The 27,990-nt window shown below is 44.6% G+C and overlaps 1 protein-coding gene across 3 annotated transcripts in view; it reads left to right on the top strand.

Moving 5' to 3' along the window:
• Positions 1–27,990, top strand: part of ATP10A (ATPase phospholipid transporting 10A (putative)) — a 182,943-nt gene that overhangs the window by 112,414 nt on the left and 42,539 nt on the right. For 2 of the 3 annotated variants that reach the window (XM_077938947.1, XM_028850630.2), the window contains 4 exons: positions 16,402–16,487; positions 24,206–24,312; positions 25,061–25,192; positions 27,141–27,268. In XM_077938947.1, the coding sequence (XP_077795073.1) occupies positions 16,402–16,487; positions 24,206–24,312; positions 25,061–25,192; positions 27,141–27,268 (453 nt within the window). Of the gene's footprint in view, positions 1–16,401; positions 16,488–20,514; positions 20,608–24,205; positions 24,313–25,060; positions 25,193–27,140; positions 27,269–27,990 lie in introns of all 3 variants that reach the window. The other variant, XM_077938948.1, reaches the window with a different exon arrangement.

Raw genomic sequence — 27,990 nt, forward strand, 5'->3', positions numbered from 1 at the left:
TCTCAGGTAGACAGGAGGAATAAATATACATTTTTTGAGTTCTGTTGCACAGTGTGGTGAATATAGTTAGTAATGGAATATTATACATTTCAAAATTACCTAGAGGGTAAATTTCAAACGTTCTTACCACAAAATCTTTAGGTACGTGGAGTGATAGATACGTTAACTAGCTTAATTTAGTTATTCTATATTGTATTCACAAATCATACAATTACTTTGTACCCCATAAATTTATACAATTATAAGTGATTAAGTTGACAACAAAAATCACAAAATAAAATAAACAATTAGAGAAAACAGCATCTAGAATAATAAAATACCTGGAAGAAATTTCAGCAAGGAGGTGAAAGACTTATATACTGAAAACTATAAAATGTAGCTGAAAAAATTTTAAAAGACTTAAATAAATGAAAAGACATCCTACGTTTCTGGATAGGAAAATTTCATATTGTTAGGATGCCATACTACTTAAAGCAATCTACTGATACAATGTGATCTCTGTCAAAACCATAATGAATTTTTGCAGAAATAAAAAAGGCAATCCTCAAATTTATGTAGAATTACAAGGTTCCCCATATAGCAAAAACAATCTTGAAAGAGAAGAATTAAGTTGGAAGATTCACATATCTTGACTCCAAAGTTTACTATTAGACTACAGTAGTCAAAATAGTGTGGTCTACCTGAGATGTTGTACCCTTTGACCATCATCTCCCCATCTCCCCCAACTCCCAGCCTCTGTAACCACAGTTCTACCAGTTCTACTCTCTGCTTCTGAGTTTGGTTGCTTTAGATTCCACACATAAGTGAGTGTATGAAATATTTGTCTCTGTGCCTGGCTTATTTTACTTAGCATAATGTTGTCTAATTCCATCTATGTTGTTGCAAATGACAGAATTTCCTTCTTTTTAAAGCTGAATAGTATTTCATTGTGTATATATACCACATTTTCTTTATTCATTCATCTGTTGATGGACACTTGGGTTGATTCCATTATTGTGAATAATGCTTCAATGAACATGGGAGTGCAGACATCTCTTTGGCAAACTGATTTCAAATCTTTTGCATAAATACCCAGAAGTGAGATTGTTGGTTCATATGGTAATTCTATTTTTAGTTTTGGGGGAACCTCCATATAGTTTTCCATAACGGCTGCACTAATTTACATTTCCGTCAACAGCGTATGAGTGTTCCCTTTGTCCACATCCTCACCAACATTTGATATCTTTTGTCTTTTTTATAATAGCCATTCTGACAGGTATGATAGCATATCTCATTGTGGTTCTAATTTGCATTTTCCTAATGATTAGTGATGTTGGGCATTTTTTCATAAGTCTTTGGGCCATTTGTATGTCTTCTTCTAAGAATTGTTTATTCAGATCCCTTGCCCATTCTTTACTTTGATTCTTTGTTTTCTTGCTATTGGGTGTTTGAGCTCCTTGCATACTTTGGACATTAATCCATTATTATTCAACAATAGCTTGCAATAATGGATATATGGCTCGCAGATATTTTCTCCCCATTCGCAGGTTATCTCTGCACACTGTTAATTGTTCTTTTGCTGTGCAGCTTTTAAGTTTGATATTACCAAACTTTTCGATTTTTGTTTTTGTTGCCTGTCCTTTTGGGGTCAAATCAAAAAAAAATTATTACCCAGACAAATGGGAAGTATTTTGTATAATATGAGTTATGGTAAACTTGTTGACACTTGTTTTAGGTCCTAAAATATTGGTCTATCTTGCTAAATGCTCTATGTGCTTTTGAGAATAATGTGCATTCTGCTGTTTTTAGGTGGAGTATTTTATAGATGTCAAACAGGTAACACTGGTTCATGGTGTTTTTCAAGTCTTCTGTGTTCTTGCTAATTTTATGCCATTTTTTTTTCTGGAAATTATTGGAAAGGGCTATTGAACCTCTGAACATAATGCAGATATGTGTATTTCTCTTTGCAGGTCTATCAATTTTGCTTCATTTATTTTGAAGCTTTGTTGTTAGGGGCATTTTGGCCCTTTTTTAAATCTCTGGCAATATTCTCTGCTTTGAAACTTACTTTGTCTGATAGCAATATAGCCATTTTAGCTTTCTTTTGACTAGTTTCAGCATAATCTTACATATTTGCATCTTGTATTTAAAGTGCATTTTTTTAGCAGCAAGAAATTGAGTGTTTTGCTTATTTTTTTAAAGAGTCTCTGCCTTTTAATTGAAATGTGTAAAGCTTCTGCATTTAATGTGATTAATGCCATGATTAGATTTAAGCCTATCACCTTGCTAGTTGTTTTCCCATCTTCTCTTTGTGACCTTTTTCTTCTTTTTCTCCTTCTTTTTTCTCTCATTAGTTGTACCTCTTCATTAGAGGTTACTTCAAGGTTTGTTGGATACATCTTTAATTCATCCTGATCTATCCTTTCAGTGATACTATTTCAGTTCACATATAGTAAAAGAACTTTGCAATGGAGTCCTTCCATTTCTCTCCTTCCAGACTTTGTACTGTCATCATTATCATCATATGTATGTTGTAAACAAATGTTATTATTTTTGATTATACATTTTGCTTATATATTGCAGAGATAATAAGAAAAAGTCTTACATACTTACCCATGCTCATAAAAAGACCACTAAAGTCACCTAGAGCTTAAGGGTGAGCTTGCTGTCAAATAACAAAACAAACAAACAAACACAGTTGCCTTTTCCTGTGCACTTTATTCTTTTGTGTAGATCCATATTTCCAACTGATATTTTCCTTTTGCCTGAATGGCTTCCTTTATCATTTTTTTTCTGGTATGGATCTGTGGGTGATGATTTTTTTTTTTCAGCTTTTGAGTATGTGCAAACATCTTTGTTTTACACCCTCCTTTTTTAATTTTGAAAAATATCTTTACATGGTACAGAATTCTAGGTTGATCGTATTTTACACTTTGTGGCTTTAAAGATGTTGCTCAAGTGTCGTCTTGCTTGCATTGTTTGTAATGAAATATCTGTTCTTATCCTTACTTGTGTTCCTTTGTACATAACACAGCTGCTTGCAAGTTTTTTTTTTTTTTAATTACTGGTTTTAAGCAAATTGATCATGATGTGCTTTGTAATTTTCTTCATAATTTGGGTGTTTGAGATTCTTGGATCTGTAGGTTTATAGTTTTCATTAAGTTTGGAAACTTTTCAGTTATTATTTACTCAAATTTTCCTTCATACCCTTCCCCTTCTTTGGAGATTCTAAGTAATAGAATATTGGCTTCTTGAAATTGTTTTACAACTTACCAATCCTCTCTTTTGATTCTTTTTTTCTCTTAGTATTTCAGTTTGGATAGTTTTGGTTACTATTTTTCAAGTTCACTATATTTTTCTTTTGTAGTCTCTAATCAGCTGTTGATCTCATTCAGTTTATTTTTTGTGTCAGATATTGTAGCTTTCATCTCTAGAAGTTCAATTTTGGGTCTCTTTTTTACCTTCCATGTCCCTACTGAAGTTTTTGATTATTGGAAAGCCAGCATAATTACTGCTTTAATGTCCTTTTCTACAAATTCTAACATCCATGGCTCTTCTGTGTTAGGTTAAGCTGACATACTTATTCTCTTTATTATGGGCCTGGTTTTCTTGCTTCTTTGCATGCCTGATAATCTTTAATAGGTTGCCAGATATTGGATTTATTATTAGTTTTTACAGTGCAGCAGGTGGAGGCAGGCACTGACCCCAGATCTGTGTAACACAGTACACAGTTCCCTCTATTTCTCTCTTGTTTGCATCATCTTTAATCTCTCAATAATACTTTATGGTTTTTCAATGTTGAGATCTTATACACTTTTATTGAGATCTTATACACTTATACACTTTTGTTGAGATCTTATAACTTTGTATTCCTAGCAAAGTGATTTTGTTAGCTTATTACAAATAGTGTGTTTATGAGTTCAATGTGTTTACATGTAGTAAATATAGTATACATGCATGTGTATGTATGTTCATACAGTCTATAGAGACATAGTAGATGATCTTGTATCCAGAAACTTTGCTAAACTCATGTATTAATTTCTTTTTTTTTTTTTTTTTTTGACAGAGTCTCGCTCTGTTGCCCAGGCTGGAGTGCAATGGTGCTATCTTGGCTCATTGCAACCTCCGCCTCCCAGTTTCAAGCAATTCTCCCACCTCAGCCTCCTGAGTAGCTGGGATTACAGGCACCCACCACCACACCTGGATAATTTCTTTTTTTTTTTTTTTTTGTATTTTTAGTAGAGATGGGGTCTCACCAAGTTGGCCAGGCTGGTCTTGAACTCCTGACCTCAGATGATCCGCCCACCTCGGCCTCCCAAAGTGCTAGGATTACAGGCATGAGCCACTGCACCTGGCCACTCATGTATTAATTCTAATAAGTTTCTAAGATTGTTTTAGATCCTCTATACAGTCGTTTTATTTTTGGATTATGATAGCATTATTTCTACCTTTTTAGTCATTATACTTTTATTTTTTTTCTTACCTAATTGCAGTGGCAAGGACTCCAGTACAGTCCTAAATAGAAATGGTGATATCAGACATTCTTTCCCTGATACAATGTGTAAAGGGAAAAATTTGAACATTGTACCACTATATATGATATCTTATTAGGATATTGGTGAATAGTCTTTACAAACGAATGATTCTTTTATTCTTAGTCTGCTAAGAGAAAGTGTCATGAATAGATGTTGAATCAAATGCATATTCTGCTTCAGTTGATTTGATCATATGATTGTTCTCTTTTTGTGTTAATGTGTCTAGTAACATTGATTTTTCTAGTGCTATACCAATCTTGAATTCTTGAACTATATCCATCTTCCTAATGTATTATCTTTTATGTATTTCTTGGATTCGTTTGCTACTGTTTCATTAAGGATTTTTGCCTAAGTAAGATAGACTTGTACTTTTGTGTTTTTTAATGTGTTTATTGTGTTTTAGTATCAAGCCCATGCCAGCTGCATAAAATAAATTAAGAAGTATTTGTTCTCACTACTGGAAGAGTTTATATAAGTGAATATTATTTCTTCCTCAAATTTTTGGCAAATTTACTGGGGAAACCATCTGAATCTGAAGTGTTTTTTGCAGAAAGATTCAAATTACCTTTCAATTTGCTGAATGTTAAAGAACTATTGAGAATATGTCAGGTTTTTTCTACTCTTAAATTTTAGAAACTTGTATTTTTTTATTAATCTGTCCTTTTTACTTAAATTTTCAAATGTATTGGCATTCAGTTGTTCACATAACACTTTTAACCTGTTGATGTATGTAGGATTTGTACTGATGTTCCTTTTTTATTTCTGTTATTATATAATTTTTACTTTTTTCCTAGATTTGTCTTTTAATTAGTTATTTTTATTTTTTTTCTGCTACTGTGTTTAGTATACTCTTCTTTTTTACTTTAAGTTTCTTTGTTGTTTTCTAATTTTTGAGATAGGTGCCTAGCTCATTAATTTCTCCTTTTAGTATTCCTTAATATATTCAAGTAGACTTTTAATTTCCCTGAAAGCAAGCAATATCCCACAATCTTTGATACATAGTACAAGTTGAACATGCTTTTTTTTTTTTTTTTTTTTTCCCTTTGAGGTGGAGTTTTGCTCTTGTTGCCCAGGCTGGAGTGCAGTAGCGCGATCTTGGCTCACTGTAACCTCCACCTCCCATGTTCAAGCGATTCTCTTGCCTCAGCCTCCTGAGTAGCTGGGATTACAGGCTCCCACAACCATGCCCGGCTAATGTTTTATATTTTTAGTAGAGACAAGGTTTCATCATACTGGCCAGGCTGGTCTCCAACTCCTGACCTCAGTTGATCCACCCGCCTTGGCCTCCCAAAGTGTAGGGATTACAGGCATGAGCCACCGTGCCCGGGTGTGAGTACTTGAAAAGACTGTGTGTTCTACAGCTGTTGTGTGCCGTGTTTTAGACGTGTCCATTAGGTTAGTTCATTAAAAGTGACATTCAAATTTTACGTAACTTCCTGATTTTTTGACTGTTTTATGAAATAATGATACTTGATGATAAACGTGATAAACTCAATGAATCAGAAAAAAGGCAAAAATGGAGAGAAAAAAGAATACATTAGGAATGTTACCAAGTTTGTGAATTTGTTTTATGTCTCCTTTGTTTCTGTCCATTTTTGTAATCTATAATTTGAGTTTATGCTATTAGGATTATACACATTTAGACATTTTTATTTTTCAAATGAGTTGAACTTTTCAAATGAAATTCATGCTTTTTATAGAGAGACATGCTTTTTGATTCAATATTACCTTGTCTAATATTAATACAGGCACACTAACTTTCTTTTTGTTACTCTTTGCCATGTATATCTCTTTTGGCTTTTCACACTGTTTTCTAGTATCTACATACTTTAGGTCTTTCTTTCTCATCAATATAGTTTTGAGTTTTTAAACTCAGTCTGACACAGTCTTTGGGTTTTCATTAAAATATTTTTCTTGATCCACTTTTAAAGTTACTACTGGTATATTTGAGTGTGAAGCACCCATTTCTTATTTTTATTTGTCCTGCCTGATGTATTCTTTTTTCTCTCCATTTTCACCTTCTTTCTGATTCATTGAGTTTATCATGCTTTCTTCGGTTGGTTTGGAAATTATATGCTTCTTTACTGTAATATTGGTGGTTACATGAGCGATTACAACATGCATCTTTGACTATCAGTATTAAATGTGATTTGATTTTTATTCTCTTTCTGAATAATGCAAGGACCCTTTTTAAACAAAAAACATCTTTTTATTCTCTTCCAACTTATATACTCGTGTGTGTTGTAATTATATCAGTTTATGAATTGCCAGAGACACTATTATTTAATACAGTCAACATGCTTTTATATTTACTTTCTTATTTACCATTTTTGTTGCTTTTCATTTCTTCCTGCATCTTAGTCCTTTCATCAGGGCCAGTTTCCTTCTCTCTCTCTTTTATAGCAGAGACAGGGGTCTTGCTCTGTTTCCCAGGCTTATCTCAAACTGCTCGCCTCAAGCAATCCTCCTGCCTTGGCCTCCTGAAGTGCTTGGATTATAGGCATGAGCCACTGTGCTTGGCCTCCTCTTCTAACACTACTGTTTATTATTTTCTTTAGTTTTTGTGTACTAGTAACAAGTTTTATCCATTTCCCTTTTTTATTTATTTATTTTTTTTTTGGAGACAGAGTCTTGCTCTGTTGCCCAGGCTGGAATGCAATTGTGCAATTTCTGCTTACTGCAACCTCCACCTCCTGGGTTCAAGCTGCAACCTCCACCTCCTGGGTTCAAGCGATTCTCCTGCCTCAGCCTCCCGAGTAGGTGGGATTACAGACACGTGACACCATACCCAGCTAATTTTTGTACTTTTAGTAGAGTCGAGGTTTCACCATGTTGGCCAGGCTGGTCTTGAACTCCTGACCTCATGATCTGCCCGCCTCGGCCTCCCAAAGTGCTGGGATTACAGGAGTGAGCCACCATGCCTGGCCTCAATTTCCCTTTAGGAGTTTATTTTCTTTGGTTTTCATCATTTTAGTGTCATGTGCCTAGGTATAATCTCTCTTCACTGACCCTATTTAAAGTTCTTGGATCTGTGGTTTGTTGCTTTTTAGTCAGATTTACTACATTCTCAGCTATTATGTATTCAGTGATTGCTCCTGCATCATTCTCTCTCTCTCTTTCTTCTGGGGCCCTGATTACACACACGTTAGACTTCCCTCTATCCTTTATGGTTTCTTCCCTCTCTTCTGCACCTCTCATCCTTTCATCTTCCCATGCTTTATTCAAAACATTTTTCTCATGTTTCTCGTAGTTTGCTAGTTTTCTCTTTGTGTTTGCCAAATCTGCTAATAAGTCATGCAGTCAGCTTTTAATTGAAAATTTCATGCAGGCTCTATTTTTTCCAAATCTCTTAGGTCACATTTTATAATTTCTAGCTGTTCTAAAATTTCAGGTGCATCTTTAGCTTTATGATCACAGCAAGCATGCTTTTAAACTTCCTGTGGGTCTGTTCCTATTCTTGTTTTGTTGGTTCTTCCATGATGCTTTACATCCTGTTATGCCTGGTTATCCCTGAGTCTGTGTCTGACATTGTACTTGGAAATTGATTTTTTGCAAAAAATTTGAGGCCTTGTATTTCATATATATATGAAATATATATATACACACACACACACATACATGGGCACACACATGCACACATATATAAAGAAGACTTTGCTGGTTTTGTTTAGTACCTAGGGGTTCTAGCAATTTAGAATTGTTATACTCCATATTTTACATTGAGAATTTTCTGGGCCATTTGGTTGACTCTAAGCTGGGCAGCAGCTGCACAAAAGGAGCTCAGCAGTGTTCTGGATGTGTTTGATGCAGTGACATCATGTTGGATTAAGTTCATGTCGAAGCTCTTTCCTGCAGTTCACTTTCTGTGCGATGCAGTTCTTCCTGGTGGTGTTAGACAGCGTAGGAGTTTAGCAGGCCCCTCTCTTGGTAGGTTTTATGGTAGACAGAATAGTGGTCCCCCGAAAGATGCCCACATCATAATCCCCTAAACCTGTGAATATGTTGTGCTACATAGCAAGCAGAAATGAAGGTTGTAGGTGGAGTTAAGGCTGTTAATCAGACCTCACTATCCAAGTGGTGCAGCGTTAGACACACTCAATCCCCACACACTGATGACTTCAGAAATGGAAGGAAGCCAGAAGTCAGGGACTGTGACTCCAGACGCTGGAACGAGCAAAGAGATGGATTCTCTCCCAGAGCCTCCGAAAGGAACACAGCCCTGCCAGCTCCTGACCGTAGCTCGGTGAGACCTGTTTCCAACTTTCGACTTCCAGGACTGCGAGGTAACAAATGACTGTTGTTTTAAGCAACCACATTTGTGGTCATTTGTTACAGCAGCCACAGGCAACTAACATGGGCCCGGAGCACCAACGTGTGTCTACGGGTTCCACTCAGCCTCTTAACTGCATCTTGCAGAAGCTGTAAAAGAAACCTCAAAGCCCAGCCTCAACTCTGGATTTTTGTCTTTTTATTTCTTGGCTTGTTCTTCACTTTCCTGTTAAATTGTTCTTACCTCCAGGCAGCTGCCTTCAGTTTTCTGTCCAGCGTCTCTGTTTGCCAGTAACTGGAGGTTTGGTCCAGATTGCCCAGTTGGCTGGTGCTGGCGAACTTTTCGTTGGAATCTGATGACTGAGCTAATCTGGTTGTGCTTTAGAATTTCATAATTCTGTTGGCATTTTAGTCTTGGAATCATTCCCCAGATTAGCACAAGAGCTTTCTTCTTAGCTGACTCCTCTTTTTGTATTCTCCATCCCGACTGGCCTCTAAAATAGTCTTATGGTCTTCCTCTCTGTGGCTACCAATGGCCCAGTGGTCCGTGGAACTCTCCCTTTAGGTCCCTTTTATTACAAATACAGAGGCTCCAGACCCATTACGCTGTGCAGAGAGAGCACCTTTCCTCCAGCAAGGCTGTCTACTCAGTGATCTCCGAAGCATGACACGTTCACACCCCAAAGGTGTGCCTCTGCTCACACCATCACCCCCACCTGGAGTGATGGAAGAGGCACTAAGTGGCCTGTGGCGGTGGAAGCAGACTGGCTTATGTGGACCCGACTGTGCGGATTAGCTCAGCAGAGCGGCTGCAGGCGGGTTTCATGCGGGGGCACCCTGTTGGATTAAGTACACATACGTTCAAGAGGGCAATTTTAATGAACAGCCCTCATCTAGGTTTGAATTTGGTGTTCTGTGAAACAACTCTCATTACCGACTGTCTGAATGCACAGCCAGTTCTTAGTCCTCTTAGGTGCCTTTGGCAGAGGAGAAAGCAAGGCTTTGCTGACAGCCTCAGCCCACTGAAACAGCGTGGAGCGTTTGGGGCCCGCAGGGAAAGAAAGCGTTTTGATTTTGAGACTTCAAACTCTAACCCTGCACTGTGAACCTTTGAATTTTGCCACCATCTACCGAGGCTTTTTGACTGTGAAACAGTCAGGGGGCAAGGGGACAAAAGATGAAAGGCAGGAAAGGCAAGGCGGGGCTGGTGCCTGCATTCTCAACTGGAATTTAGCAAGGGAAAAGCTGCCTTTCTGCTCAGAAACTGAGGGAGGACCACTTGATCTCTAATACTCATGCTTGTGGCAGGAAAATCTCCAGTTAGAAAAAGAAGGCAGAACCCAGACACCCCTTGATCAGTGTCTCCGAGGCGTGAGCCTCCCAGAAGCCACCTGTGGACCTGTGTGAGGTTGACTCTGAAAGAGGACTATGGAGGCCCCGATGCCAGTCCTCATTGTCCCCGTCACCTTGTCACCGTGGAGATGAGGACCACGTCAGGCAGGGACGCAGCACTCACAGAGTCCGTCACGTGCTCTGTGACGTGCAGTGGAGTGTCCTGCTGTGCGTGGCTGGGCCAACCTACTTATCACCTCCATATTTAGGACACCTTAAATACTACAATCACAGCCGCTATTGTAGATTACACTGCTGTCTAAATGGGTTTCATGGTCATTTCTATTCAGTATCTGTCTTGGGACATAAACCCCTAGAGTAACACTGAATCTGTGGAACTTGGAGAAATTATCAGTCTGAGTTAAGTTTCCTTGTACGTTTGGTGTTTCTTGCCATCAGGACGCTTTCACTTGGGTATATAACGGATTGAGTGCCCACTGCGTGTCAGGAGACACCGGGGTAGACAAAACAGACTACTTTTCTATTTCAGTTTAGCAAATTGAAACTGTTCACCTGACAATACAGTCTTGGCTGTGAACGAGTGAATTCACTCATTCATTCAGTATTGGGATCGGGCCGTCTGCCCTCCTTTGAATTTCCACAGCACTGACCATCAAGTGGTAAATACAAATTAGATGGAAATACAAAATAGTAATAGTAATAATAAAGAAAGTACAAAACAAAAGAGTTGGGGGTAATTATTCCATTAATTTGGGTGAAAATGCTTGGCTTAATTTAATTAAGGTATTCTCTACCCATGATCAATAAGTAAGGAGCTAAGGAGCTAGATTAGGGACTATGAAGAAATCATTTTATATTGCTGCCAGGGGAAACGTGCCCACACTTTAAAAAGAGGAACTATGCATTCTGGAACACAGAGACGCCTCGCCAGGCCCTCTTGGCAGATGGTGCAGCAGCCAGGGGCTCTAGGTCCCCAAGAGCCCAGCACGGAGTTCTGGGGTGATTCGGAAGCTTGTGGCACATGAGATCCTTCTGAAATAAGCATTCATCACCCTCTGACTGTGTGTGTGCCAGGCACTGCGACGGTCTCAAAGGCACAGAGTACCTGTGCTCAGGGAACCTGTGGTCTAGTGAAGGAGGGATGGGAGCCAGCTCCAGCCACACCCAGGCTCAGGGAACCTGTGGTCTAGTGAAGGAAGCAGAGGTTTTGATGTCTGCATGGGGACCAAGCAAGTTCGGAGCTGTGACACCTGCCTACCCTACCAGGGGGCTGTCAGGAAGGCTTCTCCAGAAAGGACAACATCCTGAATGCTAAATGATGGGCTCTTCGCCTGATGCTGCAGGATGGGAAGACAAAGGAAGCCATGCAGAAAGGTTTGGGCTTCCTCAGGGTTCCCTGTGTGCAGGAATGGGTGCCGGCAGGGGTGGCAGCCGAGGCGTTCAGCGCTGTGACCCTCGGCAGAACTTTGCTGTTGCATGGGATGAGGATTGCGTCCTGTAGGGCAGCAGCTGTCTCCAAGGCTTTGCTAAGGTGGGATACTTCTGTGATCAGATGGGGATCATTCAGTCCAGGGACAAATAGGCCCATAGCAGGCAGCGAGACCAAAGCCGGGTAGGCAGTGAGAGGTATCGTGTTTGTCCACTGAGAGCCTTCGAGGACCATGTCCTGGAGTGAGGTCAAGGCTGGAGGTGAACCAGGGGGACCTCAACCTCCTTGTGACCTAGGAGTATCATGACAGGGAACGCAAAGGGCGTTTTCAGAACGGGATCGAGATGCAGAGGACGGGAATGTGCGTGTCCGCCATGTCTTCTCGCTGGTGCAGGTGGTGGCCCTGCCTGGCTGGCAGGTGCCGCCTCTGTGCTCTGTGCATTATCTCACCAGGCTTCTCTCTGCCCACATCGTCCAGAGACCCAGACAGGTGGCCTCACTCAGAGGTTTCCACCTGGAGCATTAGGCAGGGTCCCTGCTGATGACCCAAGTGTGCACCTGTGCTGTGTGCTCACCCCATTGCTGAAGCAATATGAGCCTCTTTACTTTAGTTGTTTTATGATAGAAAAAAAATAACAGTATCCTCTTTAATGGACTATAAATGCCCTTTCCAACATCACTGCTTCTGTTTCAAGATGGAGGACATCTGTATTTGCTTTTGTTGAGTTACTTAGTAGCAATTCACTTAATGCAAATGTGAAATACAAGGTTGGTAATACGGTCTCCCCTGTGAATCAGACCATTCATTCAAGCAGCAATCTGGGCACTGCTGAATTAGACACACGCCTCCCCCATGTGGTTGAAGAGGGGACGCAGCTGTTCTACCTGGAGGAGGTCCCAGGCATCAGGAGGAAGCAGAAGCATGCCGGAGGGCTCTGGGCATCCCTGGAGCGCCTCTGCTGTGGTCTCTAGCAGAAACGCAAGTTCAGGGGCAGGGCTGGGGGGCTGTCTGTTGCACCACTGTCCCGCCTCTTTCTTTCCACCTAGTAAGGTCAAATCACTTTGCCCAAAGAAGCTTCAGAAATATTTGTAAGACAGCAACAGAAACGGTGAGCACTTTCTTTCTTGCCAGTGAGATATTTATTTGAACATGTTGTTGCTCTGCAGCGGTCGAACCCTTTGCATTGTCCGCTTCCTTTCGTCTGAGATGCTGGGGTGCTGCGGCAGCGCTGTAGAGCGCAGTGCTTCAGCTGGAGGCTGCCTTGTGTGGCAGCACCCTTGCAGGTGATGCTGTTTCCGCAACAGTGAGTCTGTCGTCCCAAGCACAGGGATTAATTGGAACCACCTCTGCATCCTACAGAATTGTGGACTTATAGGGCAACAGAGACCCCAGAGATCCGAGTCCAAATGCCCTCTCTTCACTTGCCAAAAGTCTCATTTATTAATCAGAAGAACTAGCACTAAGTCCCCGGGCTCCTGATTTTTTACTCTGGTTTTGGGTGGGCTCTGGTAAGCCCACATCCACGGGCATTGCTGAAGATGGAAAGAGGGTATCTACGATCAGATTAAGGTATGTTGAACTGAAGCATGTTTTCAAAACATTAAAACTTAAATTTTGGAAAGTTGGAACTTTAAAAAGCAATGAAGGCCGGGCGTGGTGGCTCACACCTGTGATCCCAGCACTTTGGGAGGCCAAGGCGGGTGGATCACCTGAGATCAGGAGTTCGAGACCAGCCTGGCCAACGTGGCAAAACCCTGTCTCTAGTAAAAATACAAAAACTAGCCAGGCGTGATGGTGGGTGCCTGTAATCCCAGCTACTCGGGAGGTTGAGGCAGGAGAATCACTTGAACCCAGAAGGCGGAGATTGCAGTGAGCCAGGATCACACCTCTGCACTCCAGCCTGGACAACAGGAGTGAAACTCTCTCAAAAATAAAAAATAAAAAGCAATTTAAATTTTGGGGGATATTTCTGTAGAATCTGTTACACATTTTCTGGCTTATTTCCACAATCTTTTTCTGTTAATGCCAGATTCTCTCTGCAGGTATTGATGGTTGAGCTGATGGCTCAGAGGCCAAGAAAGCTCCAGTGCATCACTCCAAGACCACTGTGACCTTGGGCATGATACTTAAAGATTCTAAGTTGAAGGTGGTGCGAAAACCGACTTTCTGGCAGGGTTGCATGATAATTGAAGGGCACTTAGCACAGCGCCTGGCATTTGGCAAGCCTCCCAAAACTCGTAATGATGTTGATGGTGACGACGATGAGAACGGCAGTGCCCTTAGGAATTACTGGTGACGGAGACTTTATGTACTTGTACTGAAATATGTTCAACTTGATGATTATTTCATTTCTTCTCAGTCAATTATCAGAGTTTGTTTATATCCACTTAAAAATTTTTAAATTGTGTCTCCCATTCAAGTACTGACCCTGCTTAGCTTCCGAGATCAGTTAAGATTGGATGCATTCAGGGTGGCATGGCCGTAAATGAAATTGTTTATCATGGCAAAATATGCATAACATAGAATTTACCATTGTAATCATTTGTGAGTGTACAGTTCAGTGGCATTAAGTTCATTTGCACTGTTGTGCAGCCATCACCACCATCCATCTCCACAATTGCTTCCTCCTCCCTAGCTCGATATCTACGTTTTAAGAAGAATGGAGTTAGTGTGCTCAGAGCAGAAGGGTGGATCTGGGGCCTCCAGCTCTGTCCATGCTCCAGGGGGCTGGTTGACAAGTCTGACTGGTGGATAACTCGGGCATGACCTCAAAGCTGATTTGGAATGAGGCAGGGGTAGACATGAGTGCATGGAGGGATAAATCAATATATTTCCTAAGTGAGGAGTGTGTTGCTGTATTGGCTGTTGTTAGAAATAAACACCGTAAACAGGATTTTCCTCATTCAGAAGGTGTGCTGTGGACATGAAATGCTTTTTAAATGAGAAACTCAAAGTTGGCCCCTGTGTTCGTTTACCGGGGCTGCTGTAATGAAACACCGCAGACCGGGCTGCTTGAGCAGCGGAGGTTTATTTCTCGCAGGTCTGGAGGCTGGACGTTCGAGAGTAAGGGGTCAGCAGGGTGGTTTCTTTTGAGGCCTCCCTTTCTGGCTTCTCCCTGTGTCCTTGCATGATCTCCCCTACGTGTGTCTCTGTGTCCTGATTTTCTCTTTGTGTAAGGCTGCCAGTCATGTGGGATTAGGGTTCACCCTGATGACCTCATTCTAATTTAGTTACCTCTTTAAAGACTTCATTGCTAAATAAGGACACATTCTGAGCTACGTGGGGTTAGAACTTCAACATATGAGTTCTAGTGGCGGACGAGGGGCTCCAGGTCAGCCCATGCCAGTCTCTAGAGATCCCTCCAGTTCTAAAACTCCTCCAAATCCTCCCCAGTTCCAGAAGGAAGCAGAGGGAGCCAGGCGTCCTGTGCCTGGGGCCGCCCCTGCGCACACTCCCCAGGGCACGGGATTGTTGGTAGAACATTACACACACAACTCTGAAGTCCCAGAGACAGAATGTCCTGCTGTTTCTGAGCCATGTCCATGACATTTTTCTTAGAGAGAAAGAATAATAAACAGAGACAGAATATTTTTAAGTCCTACCCTCCTTGTGTGCCAAGAATAATCCTGGTGTTCTCTGGAACTCACTGCCTTCATGGCCATCCTGTACTTTGTATCTGTAAATGTCTGCCCTGGAAAAAGCCATCCACTGGTTTCAAGATAATCCGCAGGCTTTAAATAAACACAAGACTCCTTGAAACAGAGCCTCGCTCTGGAAATAGAGCGAGAGGCCGTTTCAGTCCAAGGAGAAGAGAGGCTGATGGCTAATTAAACTCCAAGAAGTGCCTTTTAAAATAGCATTTCGGTTTCAGTTATTGAATCGAGCTACGATTATCTAACGCACACCCCTTTTAATGTACGCTTTGCACTGGGAAACAGTAGGAACTGAGTTTTATTCTGTGCAGGGAAATGTGTGGTTGTGGCAGAGCCATAGTCACCTGGGGTGGTGTCAGGCGTGTTTATGCCATTTCTTGATTTCTAACCACCTTCACTTTTTGTGTGTGTGAACAAAGATAATTCAGTTTTTTACCTTGTTATGACACTTGATAGATTATGTAGAATGACAGGCCTGACCAGAGAGCTAATAAAAAAGAAATCCACTAATTGTACTCATTTATACTGAAAGCTTATTCCCTCCATTTCTCTCCCTTCTTCCTCCTTCCCCCGACTCCTAAGTCTTTCGTATGAGCCAGGCTGTGTTCTATCTATCAATGGAAAAATTCAAAAGACTTTTTTGTGGTGAGTTGTCAGGTTTGTTTTTTTTTTTTAATTGAGCAGAATGCTAAAGAAATTGTTGACTCCCTCATTGGCTATGTAAATCTTTTTCATCGAAGATCCATGAAGATCGTGTAGTGTGTGTTGAAAAAGTAGAATTTATTATAAGCTCCTGTTCTCCAGGTGGAATTTGCTTCTCTAAGTCTGTAAAAATGGCAAGTGCCATGTGTCTTAAAAAATTCATTCATCCCTTTGCTTCATTGATGGCCTCCTTTGCTTGATCACCTGTTCCCGCATTTTGCAATAGAGCTGCAGTCATGTCTGCTCACTTACTAGCCAGTAACCAGCATCGGTCCCCCAACTGCCACTCATTATCAAATGATTAACTGTTATTTATTATACAGTGGAGAAGGCCGTGCCTCGGCTTTCCACAGATTCATAGGCTGAGTTCTTCCCCCGTGAAACTTGCCTGCCGCGGATGCAAGACAGAAAAACAAGTGCCTTTTGGAACGGAGCAGCCTGAGCCCGGATTTCTCTAACGTATACGTGCTGTTATTTTAGGTCTCCGAGTTCAATCCTTTGACGTTCACCAGCGTGATCGAATGCGAGAAGCCAAACAACGACCTGAGTAGGTTTCGCGGCTGCATGTGAGTATCCTGCGTCTGCCCGCACGCATCCTTCTGTTTGATAACTATATAGGCAGGTGCATACACTCGCTCAGTTATAAAGTATGCATTTAATACTCTTTGCCACGTGGTGTAGCTGTTCGGGAATGTGGCCCAGCACCTGAGCCTTCTTGGCTGCTTTTGGAACTGGTGGGTAAGAGCCTGCTGTCAGTAGAAGCTCGCCACGGCCACCTGTGAGGAGGAGGTACCGCTTTTCCTCCCGCTGGCAGGCACTGGGAAGGTGATAGGGTGTGAGCAGAGGCGTCGCTGACCACACATGGCCCTGTGACGTGGAAGCAGGAGTAGGCCGGGTGGAGTTTCGTGGATGTACGCTTCCACTCAGTCACTGAACAAGTATTTATTGATACCTGCTACATGCTGGGCGCATTCAAGGCACTGGATGTAATGTGGTAAACTGAATAAACAGAAGTTCCTGCCTTTGTGTTTATTTCATTCTAGTTAGGGGGAAAGAAAGACAATTAAAACAAATAAGCATAACCTAGAGTGTGTCTGGTAGGCCAGCCCCTTCCTGCTCCAAAACAGAAAGACAGGTGGATCAGGGCACAGGCCTGGCCCTGTGTTGGCACTTGCTGAAGCCGCGTGATGGGGAGTAGTAGAGACAACCTTCATGTCTGTTTGGAAATTTCCATGATAATCCAAGTGTGTGTGTGTGGTCAGTGGTGGGGGGAAAAACATGGAAGAGAATAGGCAGTGTCAGGACGGAGCTGCTGAGTGGCCTGCCAGGGCCCTTGGGGATGGTCTCCTGGAGAACCAGCCTGTGACAGGGGCATGACACACACGGCGTTCCACTGCCCTCAAGCACTGTTCAGCTATCACGCCTCAGCCACCTCCTGTGGGCTCAGCCCTCTCCCCTGCAGTACAAGGGTCCGCCTCCTGGCACTGTCCTACTTGGAGGCGGGGATGGATCATTGACGCCTGCAGCCGCTGAATGGCCCAGGCAGTGGTCTCCCCCCCCACCCCCCACAGACACACGGAGGTGTGGGGACGATCTGCTTCTGAAAGTGGCCCCATTTCTGAGAGCTTTCAGTGTGAGTTTGAGTCTTCTGATTTGCCAGCACCTCCAGCCTTGCTGCCTGTGCCCAGCACACAGTGGCAGGTGGTAGGGCTGGGGATGACTCAACAGAAGTGAACTCTGCACAGCAAAAGCTGAAATTCGTCTGCAGCCAAATGTTGACCCCGTCACCCACTGGAATTGCCCCGTAACCTTCACACCACACAGCCCAGAAATACTGGCAGATTTGCCTCTTTGAGGACCAGCCATTCCAAACTTGAAACATGAACCGTTTGCACTTGGAGAACAGAACTGAGCTTGGGTTTGTAGCAAGAAGACCCTAGCCTGAATAGAGGCTCTTCCTCTTCCCTGGGAGGTGGCCTTAGGAAAGTGATTCTGTCTTCCTGCGCCCCGGCCTTCTCCGAATCCTGGAGGTATCATCGGCTGCCTGATACCAGGCTGACGTGAGAGTCCAGTGAAAGAATGTACGTGACGTATGACACGAATTAGAAAGTGTCGCGTGTGGAATGCTCGCAGTAGGAAAATCTTAGAGACAGGAAGTGGATTGACAGTGGCCAGGGTTTGGGGGTGTGGAGTGAGATAGGAATGGGAAGGGACTGCCCATGGGTCTAGGGTTTATTTTAGGGTTATGAACATGTTCTCGTTAGTTGGGTGTGGTGGTGCACTCCTGTAGTCCCAGCTACCTGGGAGGCTGATGTGGGAGGATCGCTTGAGCGGGGGAGGCAGAGATTGCAGTGAACCATGATTGTGCCATTGTACTCCATGCTGGGAGACAGAGCAAGACCCAGTCTCAAAAAAAAGAAAGAAGAAAATGTTCTCATATTAGCTGGTGGTGGTAGTTATACAACTCTTGATGATACAAAAACAAACAGAAAAAAAAGCTAGGCTGTGCAGTGGCTTAGGCCTGTAATCCTTTGGGAGGCCTAGATGGGAGGTTCACTTGAGGTTAGGAGTTTAAGACCAGCCTGGACAATGTAGTGAGACCTTGTCTCTATAAAAATCACACACAAAATAAGTTAGCCTGGTGTGGTGGTGCGCATCTGTAATCACAGAAACTCAGGAGGCTGAGGTGGGGGAATGGCTTACACCCAGGGGATCCAGGCTGCAGTGAGCTATGATCACAGCACTGCACTCCAGCCTGGACAATAGAGTGACCCTATCTGAATCAAATCAAAACACAGAACTGGATGAACTTAAATGAGTGAACATTATAGTCTGTGAAATATATCTCAAGCTGGCAGAAAAATAGTGCTAGGAGCCTCATTATTCAAGTGCCCTTTAAGGCTGCATTCTTTGGAAGGATCCTCATGTAGTTAAACCCTAATGAAATCTTCAGAGTTAGGATCTGGAAGTAACATCGTTCCCCACCTTCTCCAGCTGTTCCCGGCACTCACTCCTCAGCCCCTGCCCTGAGGTGTCCTCGCCCAGAGAGGCCTCCTGGGAATGGAGACCTGGCTCAGCCTGACCCTGCTGATTATGCACAGCCAACTTTATGGCACGCGGTCACCTCTGAAGCCACAAACCAATCAAACATTTGCATTTTCCCCTAAAGAATAAAGCAAAGAGGTTGGCTGGTTAACTGGTCATCTGATGTAAAATTCCATTTGACTTTGTAAAGCCGGTTCGCTAGCTCTCTTTTCAGACCTGTCAACGTTTGCTTAGATTCTTGAGTGCTTTGATATTGGATGCATACGTATTTATAATTGTTATGTCTTCCTGCATAATTGACCCTTCTTTGTCTTGTAGGACAGTTTTCAACTTAGTCTATTTTGTCAGATACAAGTATAGCCAGCCCTGTTCTTCTTTGGTGACCATTCTTACCCCACAGAGCAGGGTTCTGAGCTGCAGAGCCTCCTGCAACCACACAGGGCTGGCACGAGCACAGCTGCATTTTGGGGTAGACTCTTTGCCCTGGTGGGTGACACCCTCCAGAGACCATGGTTAGTAAAGGCAGCAGGGCTGTCACTAACAACAGAGCTGTCACGGTCCCTGCCCCCTCCTACCTGGTGTCTGATGGGAGCCTTGTGCAGGCTGTATCCAAAATGCCCTTACTGCCAGTGACCAAGCATTAAATAAACTGCATCAGCTAGATTCACTCAAACCGGAATGTTTTAATTCCACCTTGCCACCTTTAGTTGACATATTTATATCTTAAAAATATTGAACATCAGCACAAAACAGTTTGGTAATTTCCATACTTACTTTTGTTAGATAAACAAAAATCTGAACATATTATTTTAAAGAAAATTCTGCCCAGGATTTGCCAGTGGAAGCAATTATCTGTCATTCCTTCCTCCCAACTTATGTCAGTCAGGATCCACTTAGGAAGCAGACTGAACACCCTGATTCATATAGATGAGGAAGGATGCTTGCTAAGGGCACATCTCTGCTAAGGTATTTAATCTGCAGGCGTGGGTGGGTGTAGGGGACGTATTGGGGACAGAGCAGACACTGGATTAGTAGCCGCTGCACAGTCATTGCCATGAGGTCATTGCCAAGAGTGGCCCTGGGGGACTCATGACGAGGGAGATGCCTGGGGAGACTCGTAGCCCTGGTCAGGGGACACTGCCAGCCACTAGTGTTGCCTCTCCAGGAGAGAGCAGGGAATAAACTTCCTGTCTTTTCTTTTTTTTTTTTTTTTTTTTTTTTGAGACAGAGTTTCACTCTGTCGTCCAGGCTGAAGGGCAGTAGCGCAATCTTGACTCCCTGCAACCCTCACCTCCCGGGTTCAAGTGATTCTCCTGCCTCAGCCTCCCCGAGTAGCTGGGATTACAGGCATGCACCACCATACCTGGCTATTTTTTTTTTTTTTTTTTTTTTTGGTATTTTTAGTAGAGATGGGATTTCACCGTGTTGGCCAGGCTGGTCTCTAACTCCTGGCCTCAAGCAATCCTCCCACCTCAGCCTCCCAAAGTGCTGGGATTACAGGTGTGAGCCACCGCGCCCAGCCTACTCCCTGTCTTTTCTTGCTCTCAGGCACTCCTCCAGTGTCCTTCCCGTCATCCCCACTGGATGGACCCAGCTCAAAGCCAAGGGCCAGGCAGCCTTCAATGTTTGCCAAGCTCGGAGGTAGGCATTGGGGTGTGCAATGGATAGGATATGAGCAGCTCCTATTTGGAAGCAGAGACATGGAAGGAATACTGCCAGCCGGCCTGGCTGGAGGGCCTGGGAGTGTGGTGTGGAGGACTGCCCTGAAGGCAGCAGAACCTGAGCCCAGGCCAGAAGGCCGGGCTCCCTCAGGCAGAGGCCAGCACAGAGTCCACAGAACATGCTGTGTGGGGGTGGCTGGGGCAGAAAAGCACAGAAGCCACCCCTTCTGTGGGCCAAGCAGGGGCTGTGGAGCGGGCTGGGCCCCGCGTCAAGCTGGAGCAATGAGGAACCCCGCAGGGGACACTCACATGCACACACTCGAAGATTGCTCCGGTGCCTGTGTGAGGAACCCAGGCCGGTGGAGCTGAGGCCAGCAAGCGTGTGTTGCAGGCTCCAGCAAGAGAAATGCAGACGCCTAAATCAGCAGTGCTGCATGGAGATAGAGAGAAGGGGACATGGGTTAAAGACACAGCCAGAGTAAGGTTAACGTGGAGATGAGGTTGAATGGATGTAAAAAATGAGGGAGGCGTCACGGACGGCCAGTGACCATGCCAACGTGGAGCCATCACCTGGGTACCGCGGAGAGGAGGGTCTGGGGCTCTGGTTGCTGGAGGCGATGTGACCTGGGGAGGAACTGGCTTGGAAACTGCTGTCCCTGGTGCCGGGCTTGCATGCTGCTGCCTGTGGCTGTGGAGGAGACACCGAGCACTGTTGCCCTGCACCGCTGTGTTGGAATGGGAAGATTCCCACCCCGGTTGCGGACCCTCACCTTTCTTAATGTGCTGGGACTCAGATGAACGAGACCCATTACCAACAGCAGGTGTGATCAGGAAAACGTAATATCTTCTGAGAAGAAACACGGAGCAGGAGGTACCAGGCGAACACGGCCACTTCCCATGGAGCCTGCATGGGGCGCTGTTCAGTGGATGGCTGGTGTTCTCACCAGACGGTTCTCTCATCCAGTTTTGATTTGGAAGACATGGGTCTGATGAGTCAGCAGACCTGGGGACTTGGACCGCATGAGGCCTTCTAAGTGGCTTAATTAAATGTTAAAGGATGTATGTGAGTGCTTGGGCCGCTGAAACAGTGCCACACACTGGGTGGCTTTACCAACAGACTTTTGTTGTCTCCTGGTTCTGGAGGCTGGGAAATCTGAGATCAAAGTGTCTGCAGGACCGGTGCTTTCTGAGTCTCTTTCTCATTAGCTTATGAATGGCAAGATGCCTTCTTGTGTTTTCACATGGTCTTCCCTCTGTGTGTCTCTGTGGCCTGATCTGCTCTTCTTAGAAGGACCTAGTGCTATAGAGTAGGGCCCACACTAAGGACCTCATTTTTTTTTTTTCTTTTTGAGACGGAGTCTTGCTCTATCACCGAGGCTGGAGTGCAGTGGCATGATCCCGGCTCACTGCAACCTCTGCCTCCTATGTTCAAGCAATTCTCCTGCCTCGACCTCCCGAGTAGCTAGGGTTACAGGTACCCACCACCATGTCTGGCTCATTTTTGTATTTTCAGTAGAAATGGGGTTTCACCACGTTGACCAGGCTGGTCTCAAACTCCTGACCTCAAGTGATCCGCCTGCCTCAACCTCCCAAAGTACTGGGATTACAGGTGTGAGCCACCATGCCTGTCCAAAGGACCTCATTTTAACTTAATGATCTCTTTAAAGACGCTGTCTCCAAATACAGCCATATTCTGTAGTCCTGGGCGTTAGGGTTTCACCAGCTGAATTCTGAGGGGACACAGGTCAGCCCGTGACAAAGGAGCTGACGGATGACGTTCCTGTGCGCATCTTTGTGGAGTTGAGCCTCGTGCCTGTGTGGTCCTGGGCCTGTGTTGCCCTCGGCCGGGCGCCCTCTCTCTCACAAGCCCAAGGCAGCTTCCAGCCCAGGCACCAGGCACCTGATGGTGATGTTGTTCTCCAGCCTCCCCTTTCTGATGTGGGGCTGTTCACGCAGGAGTGCGCTCCCGCCCCCCACATTCCCTTGTCCTTCTGGCATGGACCTGTGTAGGTCAGTGCACCTGTATAAAGTGCCGAGTTTCCGTCTGGCTTGGACTCATCAGAAATCACAGTAGTTGCTCAAAAGTCAGTGTCACAATTAAGAACATTTAACGTAGAACATTTTTCTTGTTTCTATTAAGTTTATCGTTCGTCCTTAATAAGCATAACCTGAACTTGGAGACGATTTATTATTTTCTGCTGTCCCAGTGCAATGGTGTCTTTGTCTGGCTGTCGCTGGAGAAGTCCATGGGAGACACGTGGTGGTGGGGACCTCACTCCAGAACTGTGGAGCAGAGTTTTGTACCTAAGGATGTCTCATACCTGTCAGGCTGTCAGTGCTGTGGCTGCCAAAGTGGTTTGCCGTCTCGAATCTCTCTTTAAAGGAAAACCTTACTCCGTCTTGGAATTGCCAAGGGAGCAGTAGACACAGCGGTGGCTGAATAGCCCTTGTGCGGCCCCCTGTGTCTGCTCTGGTGAAGAACCCTTGCTGTGGGTAAATAACTGACTTGTAGAAAATGTATCCTCCCAGCTTGCATTTCAGCCTTGCCTTTACTGTTTAGCTTCTCTTCTCCACGAGGACATAGGTTTATTTCCCTGGTCAGGAGGCTAAGAGTTGGCAGGAGGGAAACCCCTGCAGGGGTCCCTGGTGAGCCGCTGAGAGACACACAGGAAGCATTTGGGCTGTGAGAGTGTGGGGAAGATGTGTGGAGCAGGTGTGGGTGTGAAAAGGTGGCCTCTTGGAAGGCACTCCCTTGGTGGCCCTGCCTGGGGTGGGTTAGGCTGGGCCCCTGCTGTTGTTCTGGAAACCTGAAACTATAGCAGGCCTGGGCTACAGTTCCGGTTATGAGGCCTCCCCCTGTGACAGCCAGATGCACAAGCATCTGGCTCCTGGGGCCACATCTGTCCCAGTGCGATCCTAGCCCAAGGCTGCCCAGCCAGCCTGGGTCATGAGTGGGCCAGGAGGACAAATTTGAAAACCAGTAGCTTAAGCTTGGACTGTCCCTCCGAATCTAAATAGCAGTAAAACAGAATTTATAGAATTGTCTCATGGAATTTACCACATTTCAGACCACATATATTAATATTTCTAATAATTTTATAACTTCTTGTAAGAGAAAAGGATGTTAAAAATGAAACCAATATCATCCCCTTTTGTAGAAAGGTGTTTGTTTTTTTATGACAACTTGAGGCTGTGATTAGGAGTAACATTTCCTGTGTTGAGCAGGAGATGTGCAGAGACCACGTAGCAAGGCCTTCCTTGGCCGGTTAGGAGTTTGCCCCTCCTAGCGGTGGTCAGTCCTGGAGTGAAAACAATTGCATCTGCAAAACAAACAAACACCAGGCCCTGGGGCTGCTTCTGGATGCCCAGTGACTAGTGAGCAGCAGTCCCGTCTCAGCTCTTGCAGAGACCCACAGGGCGAGTCACCCACCCTCGGGGCCCCCGTCCCCTTCCCAGTCCAGATCCGGGCATCCCCAAGCTTTCATTGTGTCAGGGCCTTCCTTCCTCAAGGCAGTGCCGCCCAAGACACGAGGTACATGCCTGCAACCACGTGACACGTGCCAACCGCCCCTCCACAGCATACATGACAACGGGAAAAAAGCCGGGCTGTATAAAGAAAACCTGCTGCTGCGGGGCTGCACCCTCAGGAACACGGACGCCGTCGTCGGCATCGTCATCTACGCAGGTAGGCTCGGGCACCTGGCACCACCTGCCGCCAGGCGGCACTGTGTGCTCCAGCCCTTCTCCCTCACTGCTTCCTAAGCATCACGTGGCCGGGTGCGGTGGCTCGTGTCTGTAATCCCAGCACGTTGGGAGGCTGAGACGGGCAGGCAGATCATGAGGTCAGGAGTTTGAGACCAGCTTGGCCAATAGAGTGAAACCCCGTCTCTGCTAAAATCACATAAAAAATTAGCGGGGTGTGGTGGCCTGCGCCTGTGGTCCCAGCTACTAGAAAGGCTGAGGCAGGAGAGTCTCTTGAACCTGGGAGAGGGAGGTTGCAGTGAGCCGAGTTTGCACCACTGCACTCCAGCCTGGGCAACAGGGCAAGACTCCATCTCAAAAAAAGAAGAAAAAAAAAGTGTAACATATCCCCATTGTAGAAAATTTGGAAAACTAAGAAAACGGAAAGGAGCAAAAGCAAAAATTCTTTGAATAGTACCTCAACCCAAAGCCTTCTTTCTTGGCACGGTGGTGTATTTCTTTCCATTTCTTTCTCCACAATCATTATACATATGAGATTAATTTCATTTTATTTTATTTATTTTCCGACCTGTTCAACAGGAAGGAAGATTAATTTTAAACCCTGCTTTTTGGACTGAGCTTCTCACCTAAGCACCAGTGAATGGCAGCGTGGAATTCCCTCCACGCCGTCCGTGCAGCTGGTCCCTTACCTCTGGGCTCTGACTTGCCGTGTCCTTTGTCCTCCCTAACAGGACATGAAACCAAGGCTCTGCTGAACAACAGCGGGCCCCGCTACAAGCGCAGCAAGCTGGAGAGGCAGATGAACGGCGACGTGCTGTGGTGTGTCCTCCTCCTTGTTTGCATGTCCTTGTTTTCAGCAGTCGGTAAGTCTCCGAGACAGATCGGAAATAAGTGGGGGCCGGGCGCAGTGGCTCGCGCCTGTAATCCCAGCACTTCGGGAGGCCGAGGTGGGAGGATCACTGGAGGTCAGGAGTTGGTGACCAGCTGGCCAACATGGTGAAACCCCATCTCTACTAAAAATACAAAAAAAAAAAAAAAGCCGGGCGAGGTGGCAGGTGCCCGTAGTCCCAGCTACTCGGGAGGCTGAGGCAGGAGAGGTGGAGGTTGCAGTGAGCCGAGATCGCACCACTGCACTCCAGCCTGGGCGACAGAGCGAGACTCTGTTTCAAAAAAAAAAAAAAGAAAAGAAAAAGAAAGAAATGAGTGGGCTCCAGGTGGGCTGCCCCCAAACATGCAAGCCTAGCACTCTAAAGTTAAAACCCCGGTTTTCACCGACTTGAACTCAAGGGCAGCCTGCGTCAGCACAGGCCACATGGAAACGCCAGGGTGAATGGGCATGGCAGAGGATAGCTGTCCCTCAGCAACCATGGCGGGTCGGTTCCAGGACTCCCCCACCATACCAAAATCTTCAGATGCTCAAGTCCGTGATAAGAAGTGGAAGAGTATTTGCATATAACCTACCTATACCTTCCTCTGAACTTTAAATCAGCAGTCCCCAACCTTTTTGGCACCAGGGACTGGTTTTTTTCTAAGATAATATTTCCACGGATGTGGGGGTAGCAGGGGATGTGGTTTAGGGATGAAACTGTTCCACCTATCAGGCACCAGTTAGCTTCTCATCAGGCACCAGTTAGCTTCTCATCAGGACCGTGCAGCCTGGATCCCTCCCATGCACATTTCACAACAGGATTGGTGCTCCTGTGAGAATCGAATACTGCCGTTGATCTGACAGGAGGCGGAGCTCGGGGGGAATGCAACTCGCCTGCCACTCACCTCCAGCTGTGCTGCTCAGTTCCTAACAGGCCGTGGACCAGTACCAGTCCGCAGCCTGGGGTCAGGGACCCCTGCTTTCAGTCACCTCTAGGTTACTTACAATGCCTAACACAATGTCAGTGTCATGTAAATAATGGTTATACTGTGTTGTTTAGGGAATACACACAGACAGAATTTTTTTCTCCTAATATTTTTGGTCCACGTTTGGTTGAATCCATGGATATGGAACGCACAGATCCTGAGGGCTGACTGTAACGTTATTTTCGGAATTGACGATTTCTTAGTGGAAGAATGCTTTCATCACAGCAGTGGTGGTAATTCCAGGGGAATAAGTATCAGTAAGCTGGTGCTGAACTAAGGCTAAGAGCTGGAGAAGCACAAATGTTACTAATGGGAACTTCATGAAAAGAGAGATCAAAAAATGGCTTTGAATCGTAAGAAGGGGCTAGCAGTTAGGTTCCATGTGGGGCCACACCAAGTGGGTGTGAGGTGGTCTTAGCCCAGTGGCATGAGATACAGATGTACGGGACCTGAAAAAGGTTCCATGACCAGAGAGGTGCGGGTCCAGTGGATTAGGCAATGTGCACTACTGTTGGCTTCCCAGAGCCTCCCATATGTGAATTGTGAATCTCAGGAAAGGGCAATAATGGCAGTGTCCGAGCCTACTGACTGTTTTTGCTGCGCATTTCATGAGACTGGTGTTTCGTGAGATGCGTGTTAAGAAATTCCGTCTTGGTGCCTCACACTGTCAGCTGCCAACACACGGGTAGCTTGTGTTGGGACAAGTGGTGCCACTTAGCACCAACAATGGGAAACTCTCACTGTGAGGAAGAGACCAAGTCCCACCTCCTTCCTGAAGTTGGATTGAAGGTGCCAAGAACATTGTGTGTTTTCGCTTTCTGACATGGCAAAGCTGACTAAGGAAACCAAATGTGCTTGCGTCAGGTAACAAATATTAAAGTTTTGCTTTAATAGACGCTAGCAATGTTCTTATTTTTCCATTGGATGAATGACATTTCTCTTTGAACTTTACTACAGGACATGGACTGTGGATATGGCGGTATCAAGAGAAGTCATTATTTTATGTCCCCACATCTGATGGAAGCTCCTTATCCCCAGTCACAGCTGCAGTTTACTCATTTTTAACAATGATAATAGTCCTGCAGGTAACAACACTCAGTATTGTACAATAATTGCTTTACTTTTATGAAGAGAACTTAAAATCATCATACTCTGTTCAGAATTTCCTATAAATTCTGCATCTGGGAGGACAGCAAATATATCCGCCTGGATTCTGCCTTTTATTTTTCAGCCTAAATCGTCTATGGGATCTTTCCTTGGGGGATTTTTAAGTCAAAATTTTCCTTTTCTGTTCTTAAGATTCTTGTACTTTGAGGGTTTGGTTTGGGTCATTGTTTTCATTTTGTTGTTTTTCCTTTCGGTTACTTTTTTAAACAAAATAGATTTTATTTTGGAATAATTTTAAGATTTACAGAAAAGCTGCAAAGTCTTAAATCTTAAAATCTTAAAATTATTCCAAAATAAAATCTAGTTTTCTAAATAAATTTTACAGAGAGTTTCCATACATCCCTCACCCAGTTTTCCCTAATGTGAACATATTACATTGTCATGGTACATTGTGAAAACTAAGAAGCCAACTTTAGTCCTTTGCTTCGTTTTTTTCTTGTTTCTTTTTCTTTTTTTTTTTTTTTTTAGACAGAGTCTCGCTTTGTTGCCAGGCTGGAGTGCAGTGGTGCGATCTTGGCTCACTGCAGCATCTGCCTCGTGGGTTCAAGCAATTTTCTTGCCTCAGCCTCCAGAGTAGCTGGGACTATAGGGGCATGCCACACACCTGACTAATTTTCGTATTTTTAGTAGAGATGGGGTT

This window comes from Macaca mulatta, chromosome 7 (assembly GCF_049350105.2).
Source record: "Macaca mulatta isolate MMU2019108-1 chromosome 7, T2T-MMU8v2.0, whole genome shotgun sequence".
NCBI classification, from domain to species: Eukaryota; Metazoa; Chordata; class Mammalia; order Primates; family Cercopithecidae; genus Macaca; species Macaca mulatta.